Raw genomic sequence first — 27,447 nt, forward strand, 5'->3', positions numbered from 1 at the left:
TTTTTGATCTGCAGGCTGCTGGAGAGCGGAGCAGTGCCAGCCTCAACCCCGCAAGTGCTGCTGCTCAGAGAAGCCCGTGGACCATGTTAGCGGTTCCCGTTTGTTTCCACCTTGTTGCTCATCAAAGGAGGGCCTCGCAGGCTCCCAGGGAACGGAGCCTCCCAGGGAACGGAGCCTCCCCTCGCTGCCATCCCCCCCCACCCCTAACGTCTCTCCTTCCTCGGCTCAGGGTCACTCTCCTTCCCGTGCGGATCTTCACATCCCATTCCGGGCGCAGGCGGGACCATGAGACAAAGGACACGGCTATTCATAGGGAACATGAAATTGAAGTACAGACTGACAAATGACCCCAGTCAGAATTGGCTGGTGTTAAGATCTCAGAGGGGCAAGAGGAAAACCCCTCCGTTCTTCAAAGGACATCACACGACATTTAACACATTTCTTTCAAAGGGCAAATGAACAAACACCCTTGCCATATGTGACTCAAGTGAGGCAGGTGAAGAATGGGCTGTTTCTTAAAAACACTGCCTTGGAGGAGTTCCTGTCATGGCACAGTGGAAACAAATCTGACTAGGAACCATGAGGTTGCAGGTTCGATCCCTGGCCTCGATCAGTGGGTTAAGGATCCAGCGTTACCATGAGCTGTGGTTTAGGTCACAGACATGGCTCGGATCTGGAGTGGCTGTGGCTATGGCTGTAGTTCGGCAGCTGCAGCTCCTATTTGACCCCTAGCCTGGGAAACTCCATATGCCGCTGGTGCAGCCCTAGAGACAAAAGAAAAAAAAAATTTAAAAAAAAATGCTGCCTTGGAGAAAACAAACAGACCTATTTCTCCCTAAATGGACTGCAGATATTCTTGCTTTTCAAAATTATCTGGAGCCCTGGGGACTAAAATCAATAATATTCCCTCTCTCCAAGAGAAGAGATGGCCAGAGTGCAGCTTCAATACCTTTGAGCATTTCCTACTTTGAAGGTGAGTGGAGACGGCTTAAAGGCTGACAAATCTTTCCCCAGAAGCGACGCAGCAATGGGACCTCCATGAACCCGGCACGTCAGGCTGAGTTCAGGACAAACCAAACCAGGAAGGTACAAAAGGCCCTGGTGCACTGGAGGTGTGAACAGTTCCAGTCTTCTGAAACCAACTAGCACAACACAGACTTGGAGCAGGGCGTGTCCTGTGGGAGCAGGCGCTAAAAGGAGGAAACAAGCTCCTCCTCGCCGCAGGCACAGCATCAGGGCCTCCTACTGTGCCGAGAAAACTGGAGGCAGCACATCACAAAGATGAGCAGGCCAGAGCACCAGCCAAGGGGAGGCACTGGGGTGGGCTAACGGAACAGGCCAGACCCTCAGTGGGCACACACGCTCTTGAGTACAGACACCAGGGCTGGACCTTCTGTGGCCCTTTCAGACTTTCAAACGCTACCAGCGTTGAACTCCCATAGTCAGAAAGTTGGATGTGTGGGCTCCCAGGACCCCGACTGTTTACGTGGCAAAGCGCAGGAGTTCCTGAGGACATGTGGGAAGAAACAGCCCCCATCTGAGCAAATCCAGAAGCCAGAGGCTGTGGGAGTGAGAAGATGCATTCAGAGGATTAATACAAAAAGCAAATGAAAGGGGTGTTTGCGTGTTTGTTTCTCCAGAGTAATGCGTTCGACAACACTACCCAAGGCATCTGGGTGTTGCGGCAATGCGCCAGACCCCTCAGGACCACCCCAGTCATCCAGGTGTGCCATCTGAGGCATGGATCCCAGGACCAGACTTGCGGTCCAGGCATCACAAAATATCACGTGTGACCACACAGACACAACCCGAACTTGAAGCCTGTGGACAGACCTGCTGACCTAAGAGGGCCCTCAAACCTCATCCACAGCAAAAGCAGATTTCACTAGAGACCCCCTCCAGGACAGAGGCAGCCTTGAGAAAGGTGGGAGGTTGTCACTCTTTGTAACTGGCACACAACGACAACAAGAGCGTTCCTTCTTACCTCTGTTTGATCGCCTGACTCAGGCCTGTCATCTCCCGGGACACCCAGGCAGGAGAGATCAAAAATGGTTTTCTTCAGGTGCTGGTTGTCCGTATACAGCTCCTTCACTAGCTGGATGAGATCACTGACCTAGGAGATAAGAGCGCAGAGGCCGTTGCCCACATTTCACTGTCGCCGAGCATCAGGCGGCCTGACCCGAGTCTTCAGGCTACCCTGGGTACAGCGAGAAAGGTGCCAGCCTGTCTGTATTCTGGTCCCGGAGCCACCACTTCCAGGCCAAGAGGTCCTGGGCAAGTTGCCTGGTCTAAGCCACCTTTTCCATCTGCGGAATGGGCTACTGTGAGACCTGAGGTGATCGCAGTCACAGTGCACTAAGCCTCAGCACAGTCTACGTACACCAGCAGTGACAGCTAACATGACCTCTGTCGTGCACCTGAGACCCTCTAGAGGAAACCCCCCCCGCCCCCGAATCTGGGATTTCTGAGACTGCGCCTTATTTCACAGCACCTGCCTTCCTCTTTCCGTGCCTGACTAGCAATGTCTTAACAACAGCAGCCTTCAGTTATAAAGCAGTTTACAGCTACTAAAATCCTCCCACAAGCTTTAGTCAAGCATTCCTTACAAAAGCCCTGAGGAGGTGGACAGGTCGGCACGACTGTCCCTGTTTTACAAAGACAAGCCCGAGATACAAAGACGTTGGAGGCCCCAGAGCTGGGGTGCCTGGAGAATTAAGTGACATGTAACACCATCCAAATCCAGGTCGGGTGGGCAAGGGCAGCTGCTGCCACAGTGGCAGAGCTGGACCTGGAGCTGAGCACCCAGGACTCCCCGTCCAGCGCTCCTCAGGGCACAGGTCTCAAGAGGACAGGTACATAAGCAACCAAGCAGACACCACCTTCGTGCCCCATAAGCTTCAAATCCCAAGAGCCAGTGATCCTCCAAACACTTCTTAATGGGCTTATCATTAGCCCCTGACATAAAGTGGGAGATCCCACCTGACCACACACAGCAGGTGTACACTGCACCAGAACACGAACACAAATTGGACCTGACCCTCTAGAAGGTTATGGAGGGGAGAAAAAATACTCTGATTCTACTAACATTTACTAAATGCCAACCAAGTGAACCACCTCCTGCCTTCTCAGCCATAGGAGGTACTAGTAACAGCTATTATCAGCCCAATTTTCCTCATCTTCAAAACACTAACAGACACCTCAATGCTTGTTGTTCCACTCCTCCAAAAATACTGAAATTTTTATAGTTCTTCTTTTTATTTCTTCTGCACCTTTATCTCTCTCTACTGAGAAAAACTTCCAACAAACTCCTATTCATCCTTCAAAACCCACTGCAGGTCTTGTTTCTGCTGAGAAGCTTCCTTTAATCAAGTGAGTGCCTCCCAACCGCCAACAGTTAATCACCTCTCCTTTGTGACCTCTAAACCTTGACCTTTGCCTCTTACAGCCACTGTTACCCTCCATATCACCCTTCCTTGTTCACAGGTCTGTCCACTCCACCAGAATGGGAATTGTTCCAAGACAGAAACTGAACCTATCATACATGGATGATAATTTTGTAATACAACAACAGTGTCCTCTGAGCTCATGCTGCCTATTCCTATCAATGGCTCTTAGAACCTTGAAATACTGAACCACTCTAACCACACCAATGATCAACAGATTGCAAAACCCTTCCAGTTTTAGAAAGATGTATCGATAAAAGCTGAACGTTCATTCTTTCCAAAAGTGTCTGTTAACTGCTATGTGTGCCAGGCACTAGGAAATCAGAAACAAGTAAGATATACTCACTGACTTAAGGTGTTTACAGCCTAGTAGGGATATAGAAGAATAACCAGATAATTACAGATCAGTATGAGAAGGACATCGATGAAGTTAGGTACCAGAGGAGGAGCGAGTGACCAAGTGGAAGGTGGCTAATGCTCTGGGCGGGGGAGCTCTTCCTAGAGATGGAGCCTGGGCGGGGTCCTCAACCTAAGAAGGTGTGTGTCAGACACGGGGGAGGGCACTCTGGTAACGTACAGAAGGAAGGATGACAGGCAGCGAGAGAGGGAAGAGAGGAGGGGAGAAGGGCTTTCAGAATCTTACCTCTGATCGGGAACCCAAGAGACAACCAACAACCAACAAAGCACTGAAAGGTAATAGGTCAGTACCTTTTTCTTAAGCTCTTCTTGAGAAAAATGTTCTACTTGAAACCGACTGTGCTCTTCAAGGCAAATACTCAGATAAGATGTTTGATCACTATAAAATGAAAACGGTTCTTCTGCATGAAAGGAAAAAAAATGGGGAGGAGAAGAAAAAGAACATCAGAAGTAGATCCTTCCAAAACCAATCCCAGTGCAGTCCATCGGAGGCAATGGGAATGGGGTGGGGTGGGGGTGGAGGGGGCCTAAGTACATAGGGAGTTTGATGTACCACCTTTGGAGCAAAAGCAATTTTTCTCTTTCTCTACAGGCTGGTATCTCAGTGCGTGGTTTCATCACGGGCTGGAGGCTTTTGCTGGGGCCAATTCTGAATCATAATTTGCATGTCAAGTGTTGTACCGGGGGACCATTCTGAGTAGCACAAGAGAATGGTGCTTTCAGTTTAAATAAGAGAGAGATTCTGTTTAGGTGAAAATATAGGAAAATGAGATGTGACCCTCAAGGGTAGAACTCAAGGGAAATAAAAGCGCTTGATGTGTTTTTTACTGGCTCCAGAGCCCGCCACTGTAGCGAGCACACCAGGTGCAAAAACTGCCTGCGAGGGGGCCTGTGGTCACCACGGAGGGTCTGCTTCCTCTGCAGCAAAGGTCATTCTAACGGGGTGCAAAGGCAACAGAGAAGGGCCAGGCTATTACGAAGTGAAGCACATCCACAAGCTTGATCTCACTTACCACACGTCGGTAAGAGCTGACACGCTTCACATGCTGGAAAGAGCTAGACTTCAAGTGTCCTGGCTCAGCCCCCACCCCCACCTCAGTGTCTCCACCTGGAGGGCTAGGTCAATGCCTGCTCCACCCAACGGGAGGATGGTCGGAATCGGAGATGAGAAGGTACAGGCCCTGTGTGGTACCCTACACACAGTAGGTGCTTAAGAAATGGGGAAACAAATCTGACTAGGAAACATAAGGTTGTGGGTTTGATCCCTGGCCTCTCTCAGTGGGTTAGGGATCCGGCATTGCCGAGAGCTGTGGTGTAGGTTGCAGACACGGCTCGGATCCTGCCATGCTGTGGCTGTGGTGTAGACCTGCAGCTGTAGCTCTGATTCGACCCCTAGCTTGGGAGCCTCCATATGCCGCGGGTGTGGCCCTAAAAAGAAAAAAAAAAAGAAAAAGAAAAGAAATGTCGAACCTACCACCACGACTAATTTTTAGCATCCATGCCAGCACCAGCATATGGAAAGGAAGAAGATACCAACCCTGACTCTCAGGGGCTCAGGTTCTGACCAGGGAGAGGCCAAATACTGTTGGCAAGAGCACAGCAGGGCAGGCACCACAGGACCCTCCCTAACCAGGCCCATCGGAGGTCATGACAGTGCAAAAGTCGATGACTCCACAGGAAACAGCGGTGTGCAGCCAGGTTCTCTGCAGTGGGTGCCATGGTAGGCAGAGCCCAAATGTTCTGGGCAATGAGGGTCGTTGACCAGACAAAGGGACCTGGGAGGCCCTGAGGTCACATGGAGCTAGAAGAATCACAGGAAGCAGAAATGCAGAGGAGGCAGCAAGGAAGCAACCCTGCAGCAGGCCCTCTGCAGAATTAATACCACGCACTGGGCCCTTCTACTCCCAAAGCAGAAGCCAGACGGATACAGACTAGGAGAGCCAGCAGTGACACCATCACCGCAAACAGAGCACCCCCGCCCGGACGAAGTCCTGTGGCCGCCTCCTCTCCTACTAAAGTCTAGGCGCTCTCTGCAAGTCCAGCCCAGGCCCTCCCAGTGGGAAAAGCAAAGGGAAACACATACAAGAGAGCGCATACCTTCCCGCCTCCGGATTTCGCTGATCTGCTCCTCCAGGGCCTTCTGCAGATTCTGATACGAGAGCACATCCTGCTCCAGCCGCTTCCGCAGGGCGAAGATGCTGTTCAACTCAGCCTGCAGGTTGCTGAGGCTTGGTAAAACGAGGCACCAGAATTTTAAAACAGACCTACTTGTGCTTTCAGATGCAAAGCCCAGCAAGCCTTCCTCTGATTTTTATGTCATTCGTGGGGTTTTTTTTTTTTTTTTCCCATTATAAAAGTACATACATGTTTACAGAAAATTTTAAATATAAAAGCATTAAAACAGCAAAAATTACCATGACTCCACTACCAGTGAACACATGGCAGACTATCTCCTCCCAATCTTCTTCCCTGAGTGTTTCTAAAGGTTGAAATGATACTGGACACACAACACTAAACTGTGGGTTCCTCACTTAAATATTTCCCTACATTTTCAGAAATCATTGGCAAACATCATTTTTAATGACTATATAATATTAAATCAGGTCCCACCATTCACTTGAACTCATCCCCTATTTGTGGATATTTGGGTCATTTCCAAGATTTTGCTAAAGATGGAGCTGGGTGGAAATAATTCCCCAGAATGTCTCTCTGTTTGGAATAAGGCCTTGCACATGGGCTTGAGGATGGAAGGAAGGTCTCTCCACAGAAGAGAAGGTGACAGGGAGAATGTCTACTGTGTCACGCCCAAAAAGGTGGCACAGGTAAGGGTGGGGGGCAGGAGGAACGAGAAAAAAGAAAAGGAGAAGAGTGAGAGTTGATAACAGAAGGAAAAGAAGGACCAATTTAAGGGTCAGGGAATTCAAGTCTATAATTCAAGTCTACAGGGATGGGTTAGCCACTCACAAATGCAGGGCTGACTGGATTCTTTGAGGGGGTCAAGAACCACATCTGGTTCTTCCAGGGTGACATGGTGCCGACCAGTACAGAGGGCTTACATGAAACCCGCACCCAGAACTCAGAGAAGGCCGTGAAAAAGCACACCTCCCAGAATCTGCCTGAATTTTCGAGAGTACAGAATTTTCCCCAGTGATGGAGACGTTCCGTCTCTGTGCTGGAATAAGGCACCCATAGCTGAAGGTGCCTACTGCACATTTGAAATGTGGCTAACGTATCAAGGTGCTGAATGCTTGATTTTTTTTGGTTTAAATGTGTACAGTCACACAGCTGGTGGCCACTGAACTGGGCAGTGGGCAGTGCCGTTCCACAAGAAGGGCTCGGGACCTGCACAAGGCAGGCATCTGAACCAGCTCTCAGAGGAACTGAGGCTCCAGCAGACAACCGAATAACAGAAACAATGTGTCACTGAAAATCTCTGTGACTAAAGCCTTGTTTCACACTCAGGTTAGCGTCTTAAGATGGATTCCCAGAGGTGCAGTTACTGGGTCAAAGTATACGAACATTTCTTAAGACTACCAAACACCTTAACAAGCCAGAAAACCTTTTTTAAATACCAAGAAATACAGGACTCTGTCCAGCATCAGACCTCTTGTTCCCTGAGAGAGTCCATCAACACTTTGAAACTGTCTGAAAATATTTATGAACATGGGGATTTTTTTTTAAGGGAGAAGATCCATAAGCTTTCATCAGATTGTTGGAAAGGGGTCCAGAGCCCCCCACCCCCAACAGGAGTTACTGCTCTAAAAATACGTGTGCCACAGACTCAAGCCCACTTCTCCTTCAGAGATTTCTTCCAGCTCCATCCAACGAACTGCGCACATAAATCAACATATATTGGAAGGAAAATAAACCATTATGTCTAATCTTCTATGCTCACTGCTTTGAAGATGGGTTCATTGTGAAGCAGCCTCCTTGCAAGGGAAGGGGCCCTCCCAGCAACTCGTACCTAGTTCCATTTCAAGACAATCATAATGATCAATTTGTAAGGCTGATGGAAAACCTTACAGAGGTGTCACAGCACAGCACCCGCTCGGATGCGGTCGTGCTGCAGAGACATTTAACTGGGGGAGAAAAGGAGATTGTTTTAGCGAATCTCCTGCGATTAGGGCTGCAGAAAGCTGACTGTTTCACTCCCTCTGCCACTTTTTGACAGGGTGAAAAGTACACAGCTGCTGCTCCTGTGTCTGTCATTTATGTTTCCCCAACTCCAGGATCCCTGCAAGGTGTGAGGAGTCGGCGAAGCAAAAGGAGCTTCACTCAGAAAGACACGACAGCCTGGCATCTTCCTCTTGAGGGAGCGGAGGGCCCAAGTGCCCACGGCCTCCCCATGGCCACGACCTGGGCAGTCAGCCAAACTGCCAGAGTCCTGCCTGCCTCATCCCTAAAGTGGGGGCAATGCCTTTCCTTCAAGACTGTTTTGAGGATTGAACGAGATATTACAAAGGAAAGAGCTTAGCACAGTGCCTGGCACATACGAGATGCTCAATAAACCTCAATTCCTTCTGTCCACATATGCCAGCCACTCCCAAACAGAAGGTGTTTGTAAGCTAAACTTGCTGCTACTCAGAAGGTACAGCCATAGTTTTCATCTGGAGATGATCTGACCGGCCCTCATCCCCCAGGGCACATGTGGCACTAGCCAGACATGGCACAGCTGAGGCAGGGGAGGGTGCTACTGCCATGTGTAAAAGGCAGAGAAGTCACACATCTTACGATGCACAAGACAGCCCCTTGTGACAAAAAGCCACCTAGCCCCAAATCCCACCAGTGCCAAGGCTGAGAAAGCTCGAGCTATAGGCAAGTACAAACGGCCCCGGGTCAGCGTTCTCTCCGCCCTGACCCCCCCTTTCCAACGTCAGTTATAAGTATGGCATAGTCCCAGAATTGTCCAGCGAGTGAGCGGTGCTGGAGCTGCCCGGGGGGGCTCAGCCTGCCTTAGCACACACTTCTGCCCTCTGGCTGTAGCGCGGTCAGAGGACGCAAAATCCCCACAAGCTGAGTTTCTGTCCACTGGCACACTGAGGCATGTGGAAGCTTTTCGCATCGCTATTAGTCTTAATCAGCGTCACCATTTATTGAGTGCTTACTGTGTGCCAGGCCGAACGAGGACTTGACACACTATCATCTCATTTCGAACAGTCCTGTAAGGTAGGTAAGGAAAGAGGTAAACAGACAGGTGGGCAGGAGGTCGGTAGGCAGGCCCATCCCAATGGCCCAAATACATATCCTGAGGCTCAGGGTGAAAGCGACTTCCTCAAGAGCTCAGAGCTGCTGAATGCATTTCAACCCTGACGATGAACAGGAAACCTTTTAAGCAACCCTGTTAGTCACAGCCCTGACCTGCCTTGGTCCCATGCACATTTTTATTCACTAAGGAAGAGCCTATGACAATCAGAGCCGCCATCCAAGATGCTGAGGAGGCTTGGCAGCTGCCATATCCACCCACAGAGCCCTGTGGTGGCCGGAGTCAGAGCTGGCCCCCATCAGAGATTCAGAGATGCTGCAAATTAAACCCACTTTGCCCACTCCCCTTGGAGTTTCCCAGCACTACTCAGCGCCTCCCCAAGTGAAAATGACTAGCAGCTGAGGCTTCTCAACAGCACTCACTTTCAGAGCGATGCCTGCTCCAGAGTTTCATCAGCATGTTTTCATTCTCTTTAAACTCATTTAGATTAAAAATCCTGGAAATTATCTCATAGCTGAAAAGAATGGGGAGGGCAAGGGGGGGAACATTCACCACTGAGCCTACTCCATACCAGCTCCTGGGACAGACGCTGGGAAACACGGACAGCAAGACAGGACCCCTGCCCTGAGGGCTCACAGTCCAGGTGAGGAGCAAGTCACACCGTACAAGCAACAGGCAGCTAAGGGCAGTGGTGAGGGCAGAAAACCAGAGGTGGGAGTTCCCGTCCTGGCTCAGGGGGTTAGAACCAGTAACCATGAGGATGCGGATTCGATCCCTGGCCCACTCAGAGGGTTAAGGAACCGGTGTTGCAGTGAGCTACGGTGTAGGTCGTAGACACGGCTCAGATTCAGAGTTGCTGTGGCATAGGCCGGTGGCTACAGCTCCGATTAGACCCCTAGCCTGGGAACCGCCATATGCCTCGGGTGGAGCCATAAAAAGTTAAAAAAAAAAAGGGGGGGGGAAGGGAGGGAGGAAGGAAGGAGGGAAGGAAGGCAGAGGAAAACCAGAGGCGGAAGCTGTGCTGGGGGCCTCCTGACAAGGGTAACCCCCGAGGTGAATCCGAGAGGAGGACAGAGCAGGGCGTGGATGCGCGCTGCAGGCAGAGGCAGGAACACCCGGCCCGGGGAACAGTGAGGACGCCGCTCCAGTGAGAGTGAAGGGCAGAAGAGAAGGAGCAGTGAGGGTGGGTTTTCTTAACTTTTTATTACAGAAAATTTCAGACATACACAAATGAAGACAAATGATGTAATGAGCCCCCCCCACCCCCAAGCAGCAGGGAGCCACGGCCCATCCTGTCCCTGCTGCCACCTCCACTTCTGTGCAGTTTGAAAATGCACCCGTGACATCATATCCTTCCACCTGCAACCCCCTCAGTCTACAGAGAGGTGACCCCTCCGTGGGAGAAATCACGGAAGCCCACACAGTGTTGGACAAAGAGAGGCCCAAATGTGTCACTTGCCTGGGGACACAGAGCTCGACCTCTGTCCTCTAATCAGCTCTCCCACCACACCTCACTGCCACCAAATCATCTCAGCAATTCCGTCAAGACATAGGTCTCTCTAAGACAGAGAGATGTGTTTGAGCTTCAGGGTTCTGCCACTCAACACCTGTGTGACTTTGGACAAGTCATTTAGCCTCTCTCAGTTTTCACGGCCTCATGGAAAATGGGGATAATAATATTGCTTACCTCACAGAACAGCCGAGAAGATGATATAATACAAAGAGAGGCGATTTCTAAATCTCTAATAAAGCATTACAAAAATCTGAGTAATTACTATTATTATATTTTAATCCCACATTTGTTCCTCAAAAGTCAGACAATTCTTGCTAGAAAATAAGTATATCTGATTTAAATGAGGCAATCACCATCTAAGCACTTTAAGCTTCCCAAGCAAAGCGGGAGGGCTTTGCTGCCTCAGAAACTACCAGAATATATTAAAAATATGTGCATGTCTCTATGTATGTGACGTCCAAACAGAAACCCTTACCTGTCTGAGTCCTGCAGAGATTTCACCAGATGTGAATAGATGTCCTGCTCTTTCTTTAAGACCTGAATCAGCTCTTCGTAGCCTAATTGTTGCTTTTCCTGGAAATGACAATGGGCATCCGACATTAAGAGAAGAATTCTGAAAAAGCACATCCTTACATTATGCAAATATATGTGAATAGTTCTGGTTTCTAAATCCAAACAAAGGTGATCCCCTGTGCCAGGCTCCAGTTCAGGCCGCAGTCAGAGAGCACCACCTGCAGGGGGAGTGGGGAAGGACCGTCCATCACCCACCTTCCAGGAAAGCTGAGTGCCGTGCTCCCAACCCCAAAGAGCTGCGGTGGAAGACTCACCATTGTTACCCAAGTGGCCATCATGAACCGGCCACCCCGCAGAGCTGCTGGTCCTCGTTTTCACAACACTACAAAGAATGCCCTTCCCAAATTCTCCAAGGTAAAGAATTTCATAAATCAAAACCTGACAAGGATTAGGAATGAGAGATTTACGTTAAAATAGAAGAGGCCAAGTGAGTCAGGCTTTCAGGGCTCCCTGCCTGAAGAGAGTGATGATAAAGAGATCTGAGGAGTTCTCACCGTGGCACAAGCAGGTTAAGGATCTGGCATTGTCTCTGCAGCAGCTCGGGTCACTGCAAAGGCGTGGGTTCAATCCCAAGCCTGGCACAGTGGGTTAAGGACCTGGTGTTGCCGCAGCCGTGGCGTAGGTTGCAAATGCAGCTGGGGTTTGATCCCGGGTCCAGGAATGTCCACATGCCATGGGCATGGCCAAAAAAAAAAAAAAAAACCAGAGATCTGAGGTGGACCTCTGCCCCTTGCCAGCTATGTGACCTCAGCTAACTAGCTTAACGAACTTCTATGAGGTTCAGGCTCCGCATGTGTGAAGGAGGATGTAATTTTGTGAATATCAAAAAATGTGAAAATTATTTTATAGTTCAAATGTTGGCTCTGTCACTTACTTGTTCTGGGACCTCAACCTCAGCAAGTTATTTCCTGGCCTCTTAGTACTTCTGGCTATAAAATGGTGGACAAGAGCCACCACCTTCTGGAGTTATGGAGCAGGTAAAAGCTAAATTGTGTACTGCAAGGCATCAAAGATCTAGAGGGAAATGGCCAATTCCAGGACTGAGGCAAGGAAAATCAAAAACAATCCATGTCTATGGCACCCTGTCACGCCAGAAAATAAAGAAGTGCTGAAATAATGGAGTCTTGTCAAAAGGATACAGGAGCCAGTTTGAAAAGGCTAAATCTGAGACAATTTAAGCATCAAAATAAATAATGACAGTAACAGATTATAACCTACTGAGTAAAACAGAAATGCCTGACTCCACAGGACACGAGTAGATGAATACATGATTAGAAGAGTGGGCTTTCCTTTATAACTGAACAACTAATAAGTAGAAGGAACATTGGAATTAGAGGAAGCACCATTTGCTGACCATCATGGTAATAAATAATTCAGCCAAGAAACAGAGAAGGCTGACAAACCTAATGGGTGGAAGTTTGAAGATTGCAGTATTTACAGGCTTAAAATACCCCCCAGGAGTTCCCTGGTAGCCTAGTGGTTAAGGATTCGACATTGTCACTGCTCTGGCTCCATTTACTGCTGTGGCTCAGTCAGTTTGATCCCTGGCCCAGGAACTTCCTTCCGTACGCTATAGGCGGGGCCAAAAAAAATACCTCCCCCCACATACTCACTAACTACAAAGGGGAAAGAAAAGTAACTGCATCATCAGACACCAGACAGACACCACCCTCATAAAGTCACTGAAATCAGCACAGCCAGTGAAGGGACACATCTAAGCCATGTGCTGTCAAACAGCACACCCAGAGAACACAGCCTGGCTCCCGCGACACACCTGCCAAGAATGCCTCGCCTGAATCCAGTCACCAGGAGGCATCAGACAGACCAAACTGCTCCACAATATAACTGGCCCAGATGCTTCAAAGGTTTCAGGGCCGTGAAAGCCACTGAAGACCTAAGACTATCAAATGCGACACGTGTGCTGAGTTGGATCCTTCTGCTACAGAGGAAGTTATGGGACACCTGGGGAGGTGGTGACGGGTCTTTGCTAAGAGAAATGTCCTGATTACAGGAAGTACACACTCAGGTATTCAGAACTCATGGGGCTTCTTCACACAGGCAACTTCCTCTCAGTCGGCTCAGGACAAGTAAAATCCTTTATTCTTATAACTTGTCTAAATATTGTTCCCATTGTGGCTCAGCTGGTTATGAACCCAACTAGTACCCATAAGGGTGTGGGTTCGATCCCTGGCCTCGCTCAGTGGCCTAAGGATCCGCCGTTGCCATGAGCTGTGGTGTAGGTCGCAGATGCAGCTCAGAGCTGGCATTGCCCGGGCTGTGGCGTAGATCTGCAGCTGCAGCTCCGATGCGACCCCTAGTCTGGGAACTTCCATATGCTGTGGGTGCAGCCCTAAAAGGAAAGAGAGAGAGAGGGAGAGGGAGGGGAAAGGAAGGAAGAGAGAGAATGTTAAAGAAGTCAAGTTACAGTGTGCAGAATGCCTGGCACAGACTAGATGCTCCTTAAGGCTGGGGAGACAGTCAGTGGAGAAACGGGCTGCAGGCGGCCCTGTGATTCACATAGACTGTGGCTGTCTCCTGAAGTTAACTGCCCAGAGCAAAGCTTCTCACCTGATGAAAACTCAAATATGAACAAATATGAACAAGCCATGTCTTTATTTCTACTAACCTCTAGTTGAAATTTAGCATTTCACTCGATTGATTTGAAAGACATGCTATGCCATAGCAGTATTAGTGTTTTCCTGAGACTCTGGCATCAAAATATTACTTTGTGTGTGCTGCAAAATATTTATTCTCACCACTACTTCAAAACTACAGCAGTCACTCTGTTCTCCACCAGATCTTGTCACTTAATGCATTAGTAAAGAAGCACCATTTCTACAGCTGATTTTTTTTATATTTTGACAACCAAATATCAAAATAACTGGTTTCCTTCATAATTCTTTGCACATATTTTATGCACTTAAATACTCTTCCTGGGAAGAGGTTCCAGTAGACTACCAAAGGGATGCAGAGTTCTGAGCCCTGACCAAGGAGGACGCTGCTGTGCTTCGAGACCTGAACAAAACAAGGCAAAGATACCACCTGCCAATTAAGAGTTTTCAATGCTAAGCCACTGATTTGGTCATAAGAAGTTAGTTAGTTACCCGAGATGCTAGAATGTCAGGCCCTTTTGTAAGTCTCACACATGTCACTGGCACAAGGAGCTCCCACCTGCCTTTGCCGCACAGTCACAGTGTCAGCTCCCACCCATATACACATGCATGTGGACAGAGGGTCCCAGAGGAGCGCCTGGAAGGTTTTCAACAGATATCAAAGACAGAGGCTCCCATGTCCTCAGCAGGTCAGCTACGGTGCTAAGTGCTTTCCAGTATTTTCTCACTTAATCCTGACAACCAGTGAGCTCAGGCGTTATCACTCTCCCCATTTTGGCGATGAGGGTACAGGGCATGGAGGGCCAATGAGTAAACAAGGTCAGGGTGGTGAGGCAAGGTGTAGACCTACGAATGACCCAGGATGGATGCAAAGCACTGGGCACTTGACAAAGGTGACACAATCACTCTTAATCACATAAAGGCCAGAAAACAGTGATAATGAAAATCAGAAAACCTACTGCTTCTTGAGCATCTACTATGAGAGGCAGTGATAGTTCAGAATGCGTGATATGATTAGCTGTGTGATCTTGAACAAGTTCCTCAACCTCTCTGTGCTTCAATATCCTCACCTATACGAGTTCCTGTCATGGCTCAGTGGAAACGAATCTGACTAGTATCCATGAGGACAAAGGTCTGAACCCAGGCCTCGCTCTGTGGGGTTAAGGATCTGGCGCTGCCATGAGCTGTGGTTTAGGTTTCCTCGGATTCCTCCTTGCTGTGGCTGTGGCGTAGGCTTGGATGTGACCCCTGGCCTGGAAATCGCCATATGTCACGGATGTGGCCCTGAAAAGACATATATATATTCTCACCTATAGACAGAGGTGATAATTCTACCTAGCTCATTAGGTTATTAAAGAGATTAACTGGGCTAATCTATCCCAAATCCTCAGAACAATGCCCAGCATGGAGCAAACACCAGACGAGTGTCTCCCACAACCAGCACCCTATGCTCCAGTGCTCGCCTGGGCCCTTTACGTAAATCATCCACAGTTGCAACAACCACCCAACAAGGGATATTAATCTTGCCATTTTTCGATAAATAAACTGATTCTCTAAGAGGACAGGTAACTTAAAGTCCATTCAACTAATAATTGACCATCAGAATTTGTGCTTTGGTATATAACCAAGCCAACCAAGAAGCCAACCAAGAACGACTAAGAAAAAAAAGATGAACAAATATGGACCTTGGGTGGATGAGACAGACTCCAGGTGTGGGCTGTACTCGCCTGACCCTGGCGACCTATGTCTTAACTGGATCACCATGGGCCTGGCTTGAAGCCCTAGAGGACCAGCCCCTGCCGTGCAGGGGCTGGGTGCCTGGCAAAGCCCCACTCCTCTCCTTTGGGGCGGCTATTCAGGTTTTCCAGGTCACAGCTCACCTCAGCCCCCACCTTCCACCTGCCAGCCGGCCACAACTGTGCCTGCTTTCCTGCCCTTCCATCTCCGTGGAACCGGGAAACCTCTCCACCTGTACTCCACAGGGACAGTCCCTGCCCCCTCAGAGACCATGCTCCATCAGTCAGCCCTCTCCACTGACACACTCAGGGGCATGCACTCATGAGGATCACTGCAGGAAGCCCTCCCTCCTCCAGCCCCACAGCATCCTGGTTCCCCTTCACCTTCACCTTCACCTGGAGCTCATGTATCAACCCACTGCTTACAGGCCTGGGGACCCCTTGAGGGCAGCAGCATCCTGAGCCAGGCACAGTGCTTGGCACAGATCAAATGCTTGCTGGTATGATGATTAAAAAGGTAAGAGGGGATCACAGCGACCAAAATGAATCTTAAGAGCGGAGATTCCTGTGGATATTTTGCATAATGGAAGTCAGAGTGAGTCAACATCTTCCTAGAAGCAAACTGCTCGCCCATGTTAAATAAATGAACTCTTTGGAGCCATTTGGGTCCCATTTCATCAATCACCTATTCCCCTGCGTTGAAGCATGCCCCACTAGAATGAAGTCATCTGGCTCCCTCAGCAGAGCTGACAAACCGGGGGATCTCTTGGCACAGAGGTGGAGGGCCAGGCTGCCTGGAGGGGAGTCATGTGAAGCACCTGTTCAGTGGGAACAACCAATTCCTCAGGCTCCCACCCCCACCCTCCATCCTCACCCCCACCTGGCCCCTCCAAACAAGACAGAGCTCTAGAGTCTACCACCCCCGGCCTCTGTGGGACCCTCCAGTGCGTTCCCAATAAACCCTCCCTTTCACTGGTGTTTTGCTCAAACTACTCAATGTTGGGCCCTTGGCTTGCAATCAAAAGAACCTAATACATTATTTCTAATCCTCTCAGGAGGTAGGCATGTAATTCCTCATTTTATAGATTAGGAAGGGGAATTTCAGAGATATTAAGGGACTTGCCCAAGGTCACAGAGCTCATAAGCAGCAGAACTGACATTCTGACACCAAAACCCAGGCATTTTTCTACCCTACCACAGGTTCCTCAATAACTTGAAGGAAACTCATGGCAATGGGCAGACTGCAATCTGAAGAGGCAGCAGATCTGTAAAGAGAAAGCTTAATGGCTCACTCCTTGGTAATCAGGACAATTTAGTGGCCTAGCAGATAGATGGTGTCTATTTCAGGAGCTATGTTACAGCTCTGTAACAAAGACATTTATTTTAATACGCAGGAAATTCAGCCGCAATGTCCCAACCATGTCAACAGCCAAGCTATAAATCTTTGGCTGCAGCAAGTTAAATATGGTCAGTGTGTTTTACTCTCTGTTCCTCAACTCCCTGATCATTCAGCATTAATTCTCAGGATCACACATGATTAGAAGGAAAACAGACTGCTCAGAGAAAATGGAGACACCATCACAGCCTCAGGTTCTTCGGAGAAGTGGGCAGAAGATAAACCCTAACACATAATGGCCAAGGACACAGCATAAGAAAGCCATGTTTTCTACAAAGAAAGAACTACAATCAAATCTGAAAAGTATGCCTTGCCTGGGGTGGGGGTGGGGATACTGTAGGCTGCAACAGCTGGGGTTTCCTAAACTGACACCTAGAAATTTTCAATTCCTAAATGATCATTTGTAATCTTTTATCTACAATTTGCAATTACTCGTACAGAAGAGAATTAAAACCTCTGCTAAAACACATAGGGTTTTACACAGTCATCTAAACATCGTCAGGATCTAAAATATAACTGATAGACCCATGAAATGCCTTTATACTTGAAGTACAGGCATTGGACAGCATGAAAAACTAAAAACAGTGTGTGCACATGATCTAACTACTGAGATGAAATTTTAAAATACTCAGCTTGTTAAATAAATTTAGAAACATTTTGTTCAACATTTAGACACTTTTTACATGACTAAAACATGATTCAAAATAGTAAAGTTGAACAAAATGTATTCAAATTAGTGACGATCTATCCATCTAAAAAACCTCATAGGCTGCTATCTTGTTTCAAAACAGACTGTGCTTCATGAAAAGATGCCCGATATCACTGATTTATTAGAAAAATGCAAGTCAAACTACAATGAGTTATCCCCTCACACCAGTCAGAATGGCCATCATTAAAAAGCCGGAAAAGCAATACATGCTAGAAAGGGTGTGGAGAAATAATAATTCTCCTCAACTCCCTGATCATCCAGCATTAATTCTCAGGATCACATATGATTAGAAGGAAAACAGACTGCTCAGAGAAAATGGAGACACCATCACAGCCTCAGGTTCTTCGGAGAAGTGGGCAGAAGATAAACCCTAAGTCAACACATAATGGCCAAGGACACAGCATAAGAAAGCCATGTACTGCTGGCGGGAATGTAAATTGGTACAGCAGCCACTATGGAGAACAGTATGGAGGTTCCTTAAAAAACTCAAATAGAGTTACCATACCATTCTGCAACCCACTCCTGAGCCCGTGTCCAGACAAAACATGCACCCTTACGTTTATAGCAGCACTATTCACAGCAGCCAAGACATGAAAACAACCTAAATGTCCATCAACAGATACATGGATAAAGAAGATGTAGTACATATACAACAGTGGAATATTATTCAGCCATAAAAAAGAATTAAATAATTCCATTTGCAGCAACATGGATGGACCTAGAGATTATCATACTAAGTCAGAGAGAGAAAGACAAACATCATATGACATCACTTATATATAGAATCTTAAAAAATGACACAAAGAAACTTATTTACAAAATAGAAACAGACTCACAAACACAGGAAACAAACTTATGGTTACCAAAGAGGGAAGGAGGGAGGGGAGGGATAAATTAGGAATTTGGGATTAACAGATACACACTACTATATATAAAATAAACAACACAGACCTACTACTACAGCACAAAGAACTATACACAACATCTTAAACCTTAATGCAAAAGAATCTGAAAAAGTATAGGCATATATAACCAAATCACTTTGCTGTACACCTGAAACAGAACATGGTAAATTAATCATAATTCAATTTTTTTAAATGGTTAAAAAAAAAACAGATTGCACCTGAGTACAGGTTAATGTGTATCTTAATATCCAACTAAATTTGATCAAAGTCAAGTAACCATAAGCAAATTAGAATCACAGAATATTAGGCCTCCAAGATTTAGTTACCAGACTTGCCTAAGGTCACGCAAATGAAGTGACGGTACCAAGAGACAAATCCAGGCCTCCAGACCTTTGACCTGGCCCAAGAGTCAAATCTATGTGGACATTCTCTCTTTCTTTTTTTTTTTCTGGCCACACTCACAGCATATGGAAGTTCCCAGGCCAGGAATCAAATCCAAGCCACAGCTATAGCAATGCCAGGTCCTTAATCCACTATACCAGGCCAGGGCAACCAGCAATACCACAGAGACAAGCCGGAACATTAACCCACCGTGCCACATCGGGAACTCCCATGCAGACTTTTTTTTTTTTTTTTTTGGTCTTTTTGCCTTTTCTAGGGCCACACCTGCGGCATACGGAGATTCCCAGGCTAGGGGTCGAATCAGAGCTGTAGCTGCTGGCCAACGCCAGAGCCACACCAACTCGGGATCCAAGTTGTGTCTGTGACCTACACCACAGTTCACGGCAAAGCCAGATCCTTAACCCACTGAGCAAGGCCGAACCTGCAACCTCATGATTCCTAGACAGAGTCGTTAACCACTGAGCCACAACAGGAACTCTCAGACATTCTTATTCAAGAGAAAAATCCACAAATGATCAGAGTTGAGGAGTTCCCGCTGTTCAGGCAATGGTGCCCTCCAGAATCAAGGCTGATACTGAATAGATACACAGTACAATGGCTAGTACTGGTGCTAAAACAGTGAAATACTTAAGACACCAGCATATCTATCCACTCCAACCACCCCGGCCCCTCTCCAGGACCCAGTAACTACAGGGTTAGTGCCTGGCACAAGAACAGGCCTCCAGCCCCAACACCCGAGTCTGTTCTGAGGGCTGTGCCCGTGCTGCACTAGTTGTCAATTATTTTGAGAATCACCTTTCACAAAAACCACAAGTCATGATCAGAGTCATTCATCAGAGAACTAATTTATGTAAGAATTCTCTGCCTTCTGAATGTATGAACTTAATTAAAGCTAGGCTTAAAAAAAACCCTTGGCCTACAGTAAACTCCTTTCCTTTCCCATTTCTGTCTGCCTAGTTGCATTCCATGCAAGCTGCAGGCCAGAACAATCTGTATGCATCGCAACAGACCAATGAAATCATTCATTCACTCAACAAACATCCACTTAGCCAGGCACTGAGGGTAGGCGCTGGGATCCAGACACAGAAGCCAGTTTTCTGCCCCTGAGGTGCCTGCCCACGGTGCACAGGGCTCGAGGAAGGGGAAGCAGCAGAGCGGCTCTGTAACGTCAAACTGAGGACTAAGTGCCACGGGGGACGCGCATACAAAGCGCTGTGCACCACAGAGCACAAGGAGATGTCGCTCTCAGCAGGCCAGGGAAGGAGCCACAACGGTGGCACTGGAGTGACACCCCTAGTGGTGTTCAGGAACCAAGTCAACAGGGAGAAAAAGGTATTCCCGGCAGACGGAGAAGCATGTGCAAAGGCACGGACAGGGCTTCTTCGGGAATCTGCAAGAAGGAGCTGTTGTAAGAGATGACAGGGAATGAGAAAAACCGAGACTGGAAAGACAGCCTGGGGCCGGATCAGGAAGGGCCTGCTGTACCATTTCTTGTGTGCATGTCACCGGGAAAATGTTCTCACCTGGAGATTATAGGTAGGAACTTCATGAGAGGTGAACCCCAGGGGGGCAAATATGAGGCTCGTCTTTTAACGAGCTGTGATGTCTCAGTTTCCTGTGCAGCGCAAATCCTAACCCTCAACGGAAGGACATTTCACCTGTAAGGTGGAAAGACTGAGAACCCCCTCCTCTCACCTGCTGGAAGCTCAATTATCGGCCGGAAGGCAGGATCTTTAGATCAGAGGAGTTATCACATACGTGCCAGAGAAGAATATGAATTTGCATGTGAACGTCCAACTTCAGTCAAGCTTACCTCGGAGGAGATGATTTTGCTGCCTGGTGACGGAGAAGAGCACTTTTCTGTTATTAAGTCTTCACTCCTGAACTCAAGATCCTCTGCAGTCATTAAACAGCGGTTCTGCGGCAAAGCTTCCAAATCTTTGTCGCTGAATTTCTAAGGAAACAAAGCAAATCAAAAGGAAGTTTTCAACAGGGAAAAAAATAAATAAATAAATAGATGGTCCCACACCCTCTCAGGGAAGATTTACCGTTTTTTCCATAATGTGTCTATATCCTCTCAATGATTTCCATTATCTGCAAGTATTAGGCAACTGCAATCTCTAACGCAATCCATTTGTGTTACTATAACCAGGAGAGGAGCACGCCTGCACGGCGCCAAGAATGGCGCGGTCATTACAAACCTTCCCTCTCGCCACCACAGGGACGGTCTCCCAGCAGGTATGAAGACAAAGCCCAGGCTCCAGCCCCACAACCCAGGTTCCAATCCTGGGTCCCTCTTGGCCAGGGTGTAATTTTTGGGTCTGTTTCCCATCCTACAGGGTTACTGCAGTGATCTAGAAGAACTGCACAGAAGAATCCAACCAAGTCTAGGCTGTCTTGGAACATTACAGATTTGACAAAACTGGAACCATATCTACAAGGACATCTGACTTCCAGGAAGAAAAAGGCAAGACTGCAACCACTGGGAGTTCCAGCAGGCTATGAAACCAACTTGTATCCATGAGGATCCAGGTTCGATCCCTGGCCTCGCTCAGTGAGTTAAGGATCCGGTGTTGCTGTGAGCTGTGATGTAGGTTGGCAGCTGCAACTCTGATTCAACCCCTAGCTGGGGAACTTCCATATACTGAAAGTGTGGCCCTAAAAAGAAAAAAAAAAAAAACAAAACAAAACACTGCAACTACTGCCTTTGGGTCTAGTCACATGTGAAAGGCTCTTCCATCACGAGGAGGCACAATATAAGCTCCCCTCGCTGACCCCTTCGGAGAGCTGGCGTCTAACAACACAGAGGACTGCAAACCATCTTTTGGCCAAATTCAAGCATGGAACCTGTTCCTAACTGTTTAAAACCTGGTGACTCCTGAACTAGGTCTCTGTCTACTCTGGTCAGAAATTAAGGGTGAGACCTGCATCTTTTTCCTAAGCACCCATCAGAATTAACTCATCGTGTCAAACTTTTATAAAATAGGTGAACACAAACAAGAAAGAGGCAGAAGCAATTTTTTTTTTTTTTTTTGTAAAAACCCACTGAACTGTAACAGGAAGAACTAGGAAATAACCAACACTGAAATTCTAGAATTACCGCAATACGGTTCTGCCTGAGTTACACTTCTCATTTTTATTTCTTAAAAGTCCGACTACACCTACATGTTGTGACAAACAGTACCACCAGGCTCCACTTCTCACCTCTGGTCCCACTCCCAGAAATAAACAACTCTCCACTCCTCCTCCTCTCCCGTTTGTTAGTGACTTCCAGGTTGCTATGTTATGGTTTCACTTTCCCACATCTTGATTTCCTAAGGTTAGATTTCACCTCTTGGCTCCTATCACAGAGGTTTCAGGATGGAGCTCTCATTTCATCTGCCCCCCACGCCCATGCTTTTCCAAATTAGTTACATCACAATCTTGGTTAAAGCAACAGTCTGTGTTTACATGATTATGGCCACACAAATACTGTTCACAGCCCAGGGCTCCGTGATAACACTCCCTTTCGTGTTCAGTTCCTTGCTTTTCTTGGAATTAGGAATCCTGCCCTACCACACTTTGTTCGGTGTGCCTAGTTGATAAAACTAAATTATGTACTTAGTGTCAATTTATTGCCAAACTCATAAATTCATCTAGATAGAGTCAAGACACATCAGGTAAATGACGGGTTCTGGAGTTCCTGTCATGGCTCAGCGATTAACGAATCCGACTAGGAACCATGAGGTTTCGGGTTCAATCCCTGGCCTTGCTCAGTGGGTTAAGGATCCAGCGTTGCCATGAGCTGCGGTGTAGGTCGCAGAAGCAGCTTGGATCCCCTGTCACTGTGGCTGTGGTGTAGGCCAGCGGCTACAGCTCCGATTCAACCAACCCCTAGCCTGGGACCCTCCACATGCGGAGGGTGTGGGCCTAAAAAGACAAAAAAGAAAAAGAAAAGAAAAGAAAAAGAGGGTTCTGTTTCCGTTTCTGGAAGAAATCCCTCAGCAGCTCAAATCTGGGCTTCTCCCTAAGTGGCTGAGCTGTCTGCCTGGGGCCTCCTTTCACTGCATCCCAGGTGAACTCCCCACTTTCTGGATCCCACATCTCTCTCATGATCGGTTACTTTCTCATTTGGACAGAATTATCTTCCAGGAGTTTCCTGCAAAGAGGACATGGAGGCCGAAGATTTTAGGCACCGAATGTCTGAGCTGCCTTTACTCTGCCCCCACTCTTGCCGCCAGCCTGGCTGACTACAGAACATGGGACTGGAATCACTCTTCCTCCAAATTCTGAAAGCACCGCTCTCCTGTCTCCTGGCTTCTGGTGTTGTTTCTAAGAATTCTGATGTCACTTCCAGCCGTGGGTCCTTTGTATGCAACTGATTATTTTCCTCTCTCTGAAAGCCTTTCAGACCCTCTCTTTACCCCCTGCTTTCTCAAATTTCACATTGACCCGGCTCAGGACAGAGGTCTTTCTTCATTCACTGTGCTAGAAACAGAGCAGGCCCTTTCAATGTAGAGATGTCTGCCCTACCGCTGCGAAAATTTTTCTCATACAACTGGGAATTTTTCCTTCCCCCTGCTTTGTCTGTTCTATCTTCCTGGAACTTTTGCTAGTCATATATTGGAGCTCTTGAATCAAGCCTCTGATTTTCTTATCTTTTTTTTTTTTTTCTCTCTCTCTCTCTTTTTTTTTTTTTAGGGCTGCACCCGCAGCACATGGAAGTTCCCAGGCTAGGGGCCGAATCAGAGCTGCAGTTGCTGGTCTACACCACAGCCACAGCAACACAGGATCTGAGCCACAGCTTCGACCTACACTACAGCTTGTGGCAACACCAGATCCTTAACCCACTGAGCAAGGCCAGGGATGGAACCTGTATCTTCATGGATACTCGCTGAGCTTTTAACCCACTGAGAAACAATGGGAACTCCTCTCATCTTTTTGTTTCTTTTTTTAATTCTATTTTCTGGAAGACATACTCAACTTTCTCTTCCAATTTTTCTAATTCTTGTATATACAGACATAATGCTTTTTATATCTGTAATCATACTTCCAATAGGCCATTCTTTCCCAAATATCTTTTTTATCAAACTCTGATCTCATTTCATATCTAAAGATGGTATAGTGTTGATTTTTTTGAAAAGCTGTCTAGTTTTCTTCTCATCTTCCACTGTTTCTGATTCCTCTGTGTAGCTTTGCTGTGTCTTTGTCTTGCCTCTTAGATGCTTCTCAATCCCATTTGAAAACTCAGGCCACCCACCTATTTTTAAGGGAGAAGTGCCCAGAAGCTCTGTGAGTGTGGCCTCACTGTGAGACAATCAGACAGGGACCCAGCTGTTTTGCTGGAGGACCCCCACCTGTCAGCCTCTGTCAGTCTCTCTGTCCTCAGAGGACTCTCCATGCTGGCACGCATACCATTCCTCCTCATTAACAGACCCACTCGTGTTTCCGCTTGTTCCTGGTGACCCCAGGCCGGTGCTTCTCTGGTTTAAGGTCCCACAGAGTAAACCTTCAGTCTCCTTCTAGTGTCAACAAGGTCATCTGACTGCCCAGCACTCCAGCCACATCTCCTGCTGACAAAAGTACCAGGTACCCCCACTGCCTGCCGAGCTTGCTGGGTTCTGTCCAGTTAATCAGCTTGCTTCTTGTTGGCTTTTCATCCCCAAGGCATGTAACAGAGCGGGGAAAGTCAAATCCCATCTAGTTACCACTGCCCTGTCCACCTATCATCCAAATGGCAACTGCTCTAGCACCGTTCCCTTTCTCCTGGTCCTGTGGGCTTGCACCTTCTCACCCCTTCACTGTCAGGTTAACGAAGCGGCAGGAGGAAGCAGATGTTCACCCCATCATGGTTACCTGCAATCCTGAGCTGAATCAAAACTTCACTACACCATCAGTGAGAAGGGTATTCCACAACAAAAAGGAACAGTTAGAGGAAACGTGCAGAGGAGTGAGGGGACGCAGCACAGAGAAGGAGGAGCCAGCACCTCGGCAGAGGCAGGCTGGCCCCTGGGAGCCATTTACGAGTCACGTGACCCAGGGTAAGTCCCTTCCCTTCTCAGAGCTTCTGTTTCTCCAAACAGACCTCCTTGGTGGCCAAGGTCCAAAAGACACAGAGGAAGCTCTAAAGCGCCCTGATATAAAACAGTGAGGACTACAATCTTTGCTGCCACCCTGATTTTGATACAAACATTCCTGAAAAAGAGTTTAAAGCAAAAAACAAAAAAGACCCTATGATGAAGTACAAAAAGTAAATGCAAAAGAAAAAAAGTTATGATACCTGAAGCGACAAGTCCTTCTGGTTGGCACGTTCTGTTAGACTTCTGATCACTTGCTCTTGACTGTGCAATTTTTTATTATTTTCACTCAAAAGGCTCTTGTAACGATTCTCCACTGCTTTCTCTCTCTCATTCACCTCATTGCGTAATCTCTCGACTTCATTTCTAAGGTCCTACAAGAAGAAAAAGAACATGGAAAAAATGGAATTTACTTGACAGAAATTTCAAAGTAACAATCTTTCACCTTATTCCCTTACTGCTGTAAGAGAGCAAGCTAAATAGATGCATTTAACAAATGTGAACTTCCTTCCCATTTGAAGTGTTACGAAAACCAACTTTAAGAACAATGTAAATCTGCAAAAACTGTTATGCACGGATATTTATCACAAAATCATTCAAAATACTGAAAAACCGGGAAGAAAATGAATATCTACCATAAAGAATTAATTCTAAAAAGATATTTTTGAAAAATCACAATTATGAGTAAAAACAAAGCATGATACTATGTCATATAATGCTGATTGTTTTCCAAGTGTGTATGCAAAATACTGTTAAGGCTATGAAGGAACCTATTCACAAACAGAAACAGACTCCTCACAAATTCTGAAATCAAATTTATGGGAACCAAAGGGGAAACGTGGGGAGGAGGGGTAAATCAGGAGTCAGGGATTAACATACACACACCACTATATAGAAAACAGATAACTAACAGAGCCCAGTGTAGAACACAGGGAAATTGACTCAATACTCCATGGGAAAGGAATCTGAAAAAGAATGGCTGTATGATATGTATAACTGAATCACTTCGCTGTGCACCTGAAATGAGCACAACACTGTAAGTCAACTATACGCCAACAACACTCACTAATCCTAACCTCCACCTAACTAGAGGGATTATAGGGGATTTTCAATTGATTTTTATTTTTTTATTTTTCTGAGTTTCTAAAATCTCTAAGTAAATCTGTATCACTTCCAGAAAAGAAACTGTCCTAACAGAAAAATAACTGATAATCAGAAAAAAAAAAAATCTGTCTTAAATAACATTTAGAGTAACGTAGAAAATGCTCATATTATAATGTTAAAGGAAAAAAGACAGAAAAACAGTGTGGAGTGGGATTTTTAACTACTCCAAGAGACGTACTATTTCTAATATGGAAGCACTATTCACAGTGTAAAAGGCTGTAAATAACCCAAATATCCACCAATAGTGGAATAAACTATGCTGCCTTCTCAGAGTGGAGCACTCTGAAGCTATAAAGGGAAAGGAATGAGGGCTCTCTCTACAAATACACCTCCCTAAAGTAATTTTCAGAATACTGGGTACAGGTCGGGGTGCATGGTGGAGGGCGGTATGGACCCCAAGAGAAAAAAAAGTATGTATAGCACACTGCCATTTATTTAACCACAACACAAAGGGCTGCCAATGAAGAAAAGGAGAGAACAAAGTAGAGGAGAGAGTAGACTCAATTTTATGGATGTGATGGTGAAGCCATTTAAATGTTTAGATAACTATTCTTTTGTTTGTTTGTTTGTTTTGCTTTTTAGGGTTGCACTTGCCGCATATGGAAGTTCCCGGGGTAGAGGTAAAATCGGAGCTACAGCCATGGGCCTACGCCACAGCCACAGCAATGTGGGATCCGAGCTGAGTCCAAGACCTACACCACAGCTCACGGCAACGCCAGATCCCCAGCCCACTGAGCAAGGCCAGGGATGGAACCCGAATCCCCATGGATATTGGTTGGATTTGTTTCCGCTGAGCCATGATGGGAACTCCAATTATTCTTAAAATAAGAAAATAATCCATCCAAACTAAAAACAGCACAAAGAAACAGAAAAAGAATTTAACCGTGTATCAAGCTGATTGGTTAACCAAACAGAGAGGAATGATTTCAATAACGTAAAAGCAGGAGTAATTTGTACACCTCCTGATGAGATATTTCTCCAAGGACAAAGGGACTGCTGCAAAAATCTTGAACTGTTTTTGGCAATCATGTTGCATGAAATAATAGCTATACTGTTGTTTTCTGCAACTGTGTTTGTATAAATACACATTTATTAAATAAGTAATTATAACTATCATAAGAACCAAGCCTCAGAGAAAACAAACACAATCATAAAAGAAGTTACGACATGTAATTCTAAATTTCAATTAGAAATATCAATATGGGAGTTTCCACTGTGGCTCAGCAGTAATGAACCTGACTAGTATCCATGAGGACACGGGTTCAATTGCTGGCCTGGTTCAGTGGGTTAAGGATCCAGCGTTGCTGTGAGCTGTGGT

General features: G+C 46.8%; 1 protein-coding gene across 3 annotated transcripts in view; it reads right to left on the bottom strand.

The window, feature by feature from the left end:
- CDK5RAP2 (CDK5 regulatory subunit associated protein 2) overlaps positions 1-27,447 on the bottom strand; it is a 185,290-nt gene that overhangs the window by 72,680 nt on the left and 85,163 nt on the right. For all 3 annotated transcript variants that reach the window (XM_047768275.1, XM_047768274.1, XM_047768273.1), the window contains exons 13-18: positions 25,169-25,339; positions 20,723-20,863; positions 11,052-11,149; positions 5,958-6,088; positions 4,152-4,261; positions 1,985-2,113 (exon numbers count right to left, since the gene is read on the bottom strand). In XM_047768275.1, coding sequence (XP_047624231.1) covers positions 1,985-2,113; positions 4,152-4,261; positions 5,958-6,088; positions 11,052-11,149; positions 20,723-20,863; positions 25,169-25,339 — 780 coding nt within the window. The remainder of the gene's footprint in view (positions 1-1,984; positions 2,114-4,151; positions 4,262-5,957; positions 6,089-11,051; positions 11,150-20,722; positions 20,864-25,168; positions 25,340-27,447) is intronic.

Source organism: Phacochoerus africanus, chromosome 2 (genome assembly GCF_016906955.1).
Source record: "Phacochoerus africanus isolate WHEZ1 chromosome 2, ROS_Pafr_v1, whole genome shotgun sequence".
Taxonomy (NCBI): domain Eukaryota; kingdom Metazoa; phylum Chordata; class Mammalia; order Artiodactyla; family Suidae; genus Phacochoerus; species Phacochoerus africanus.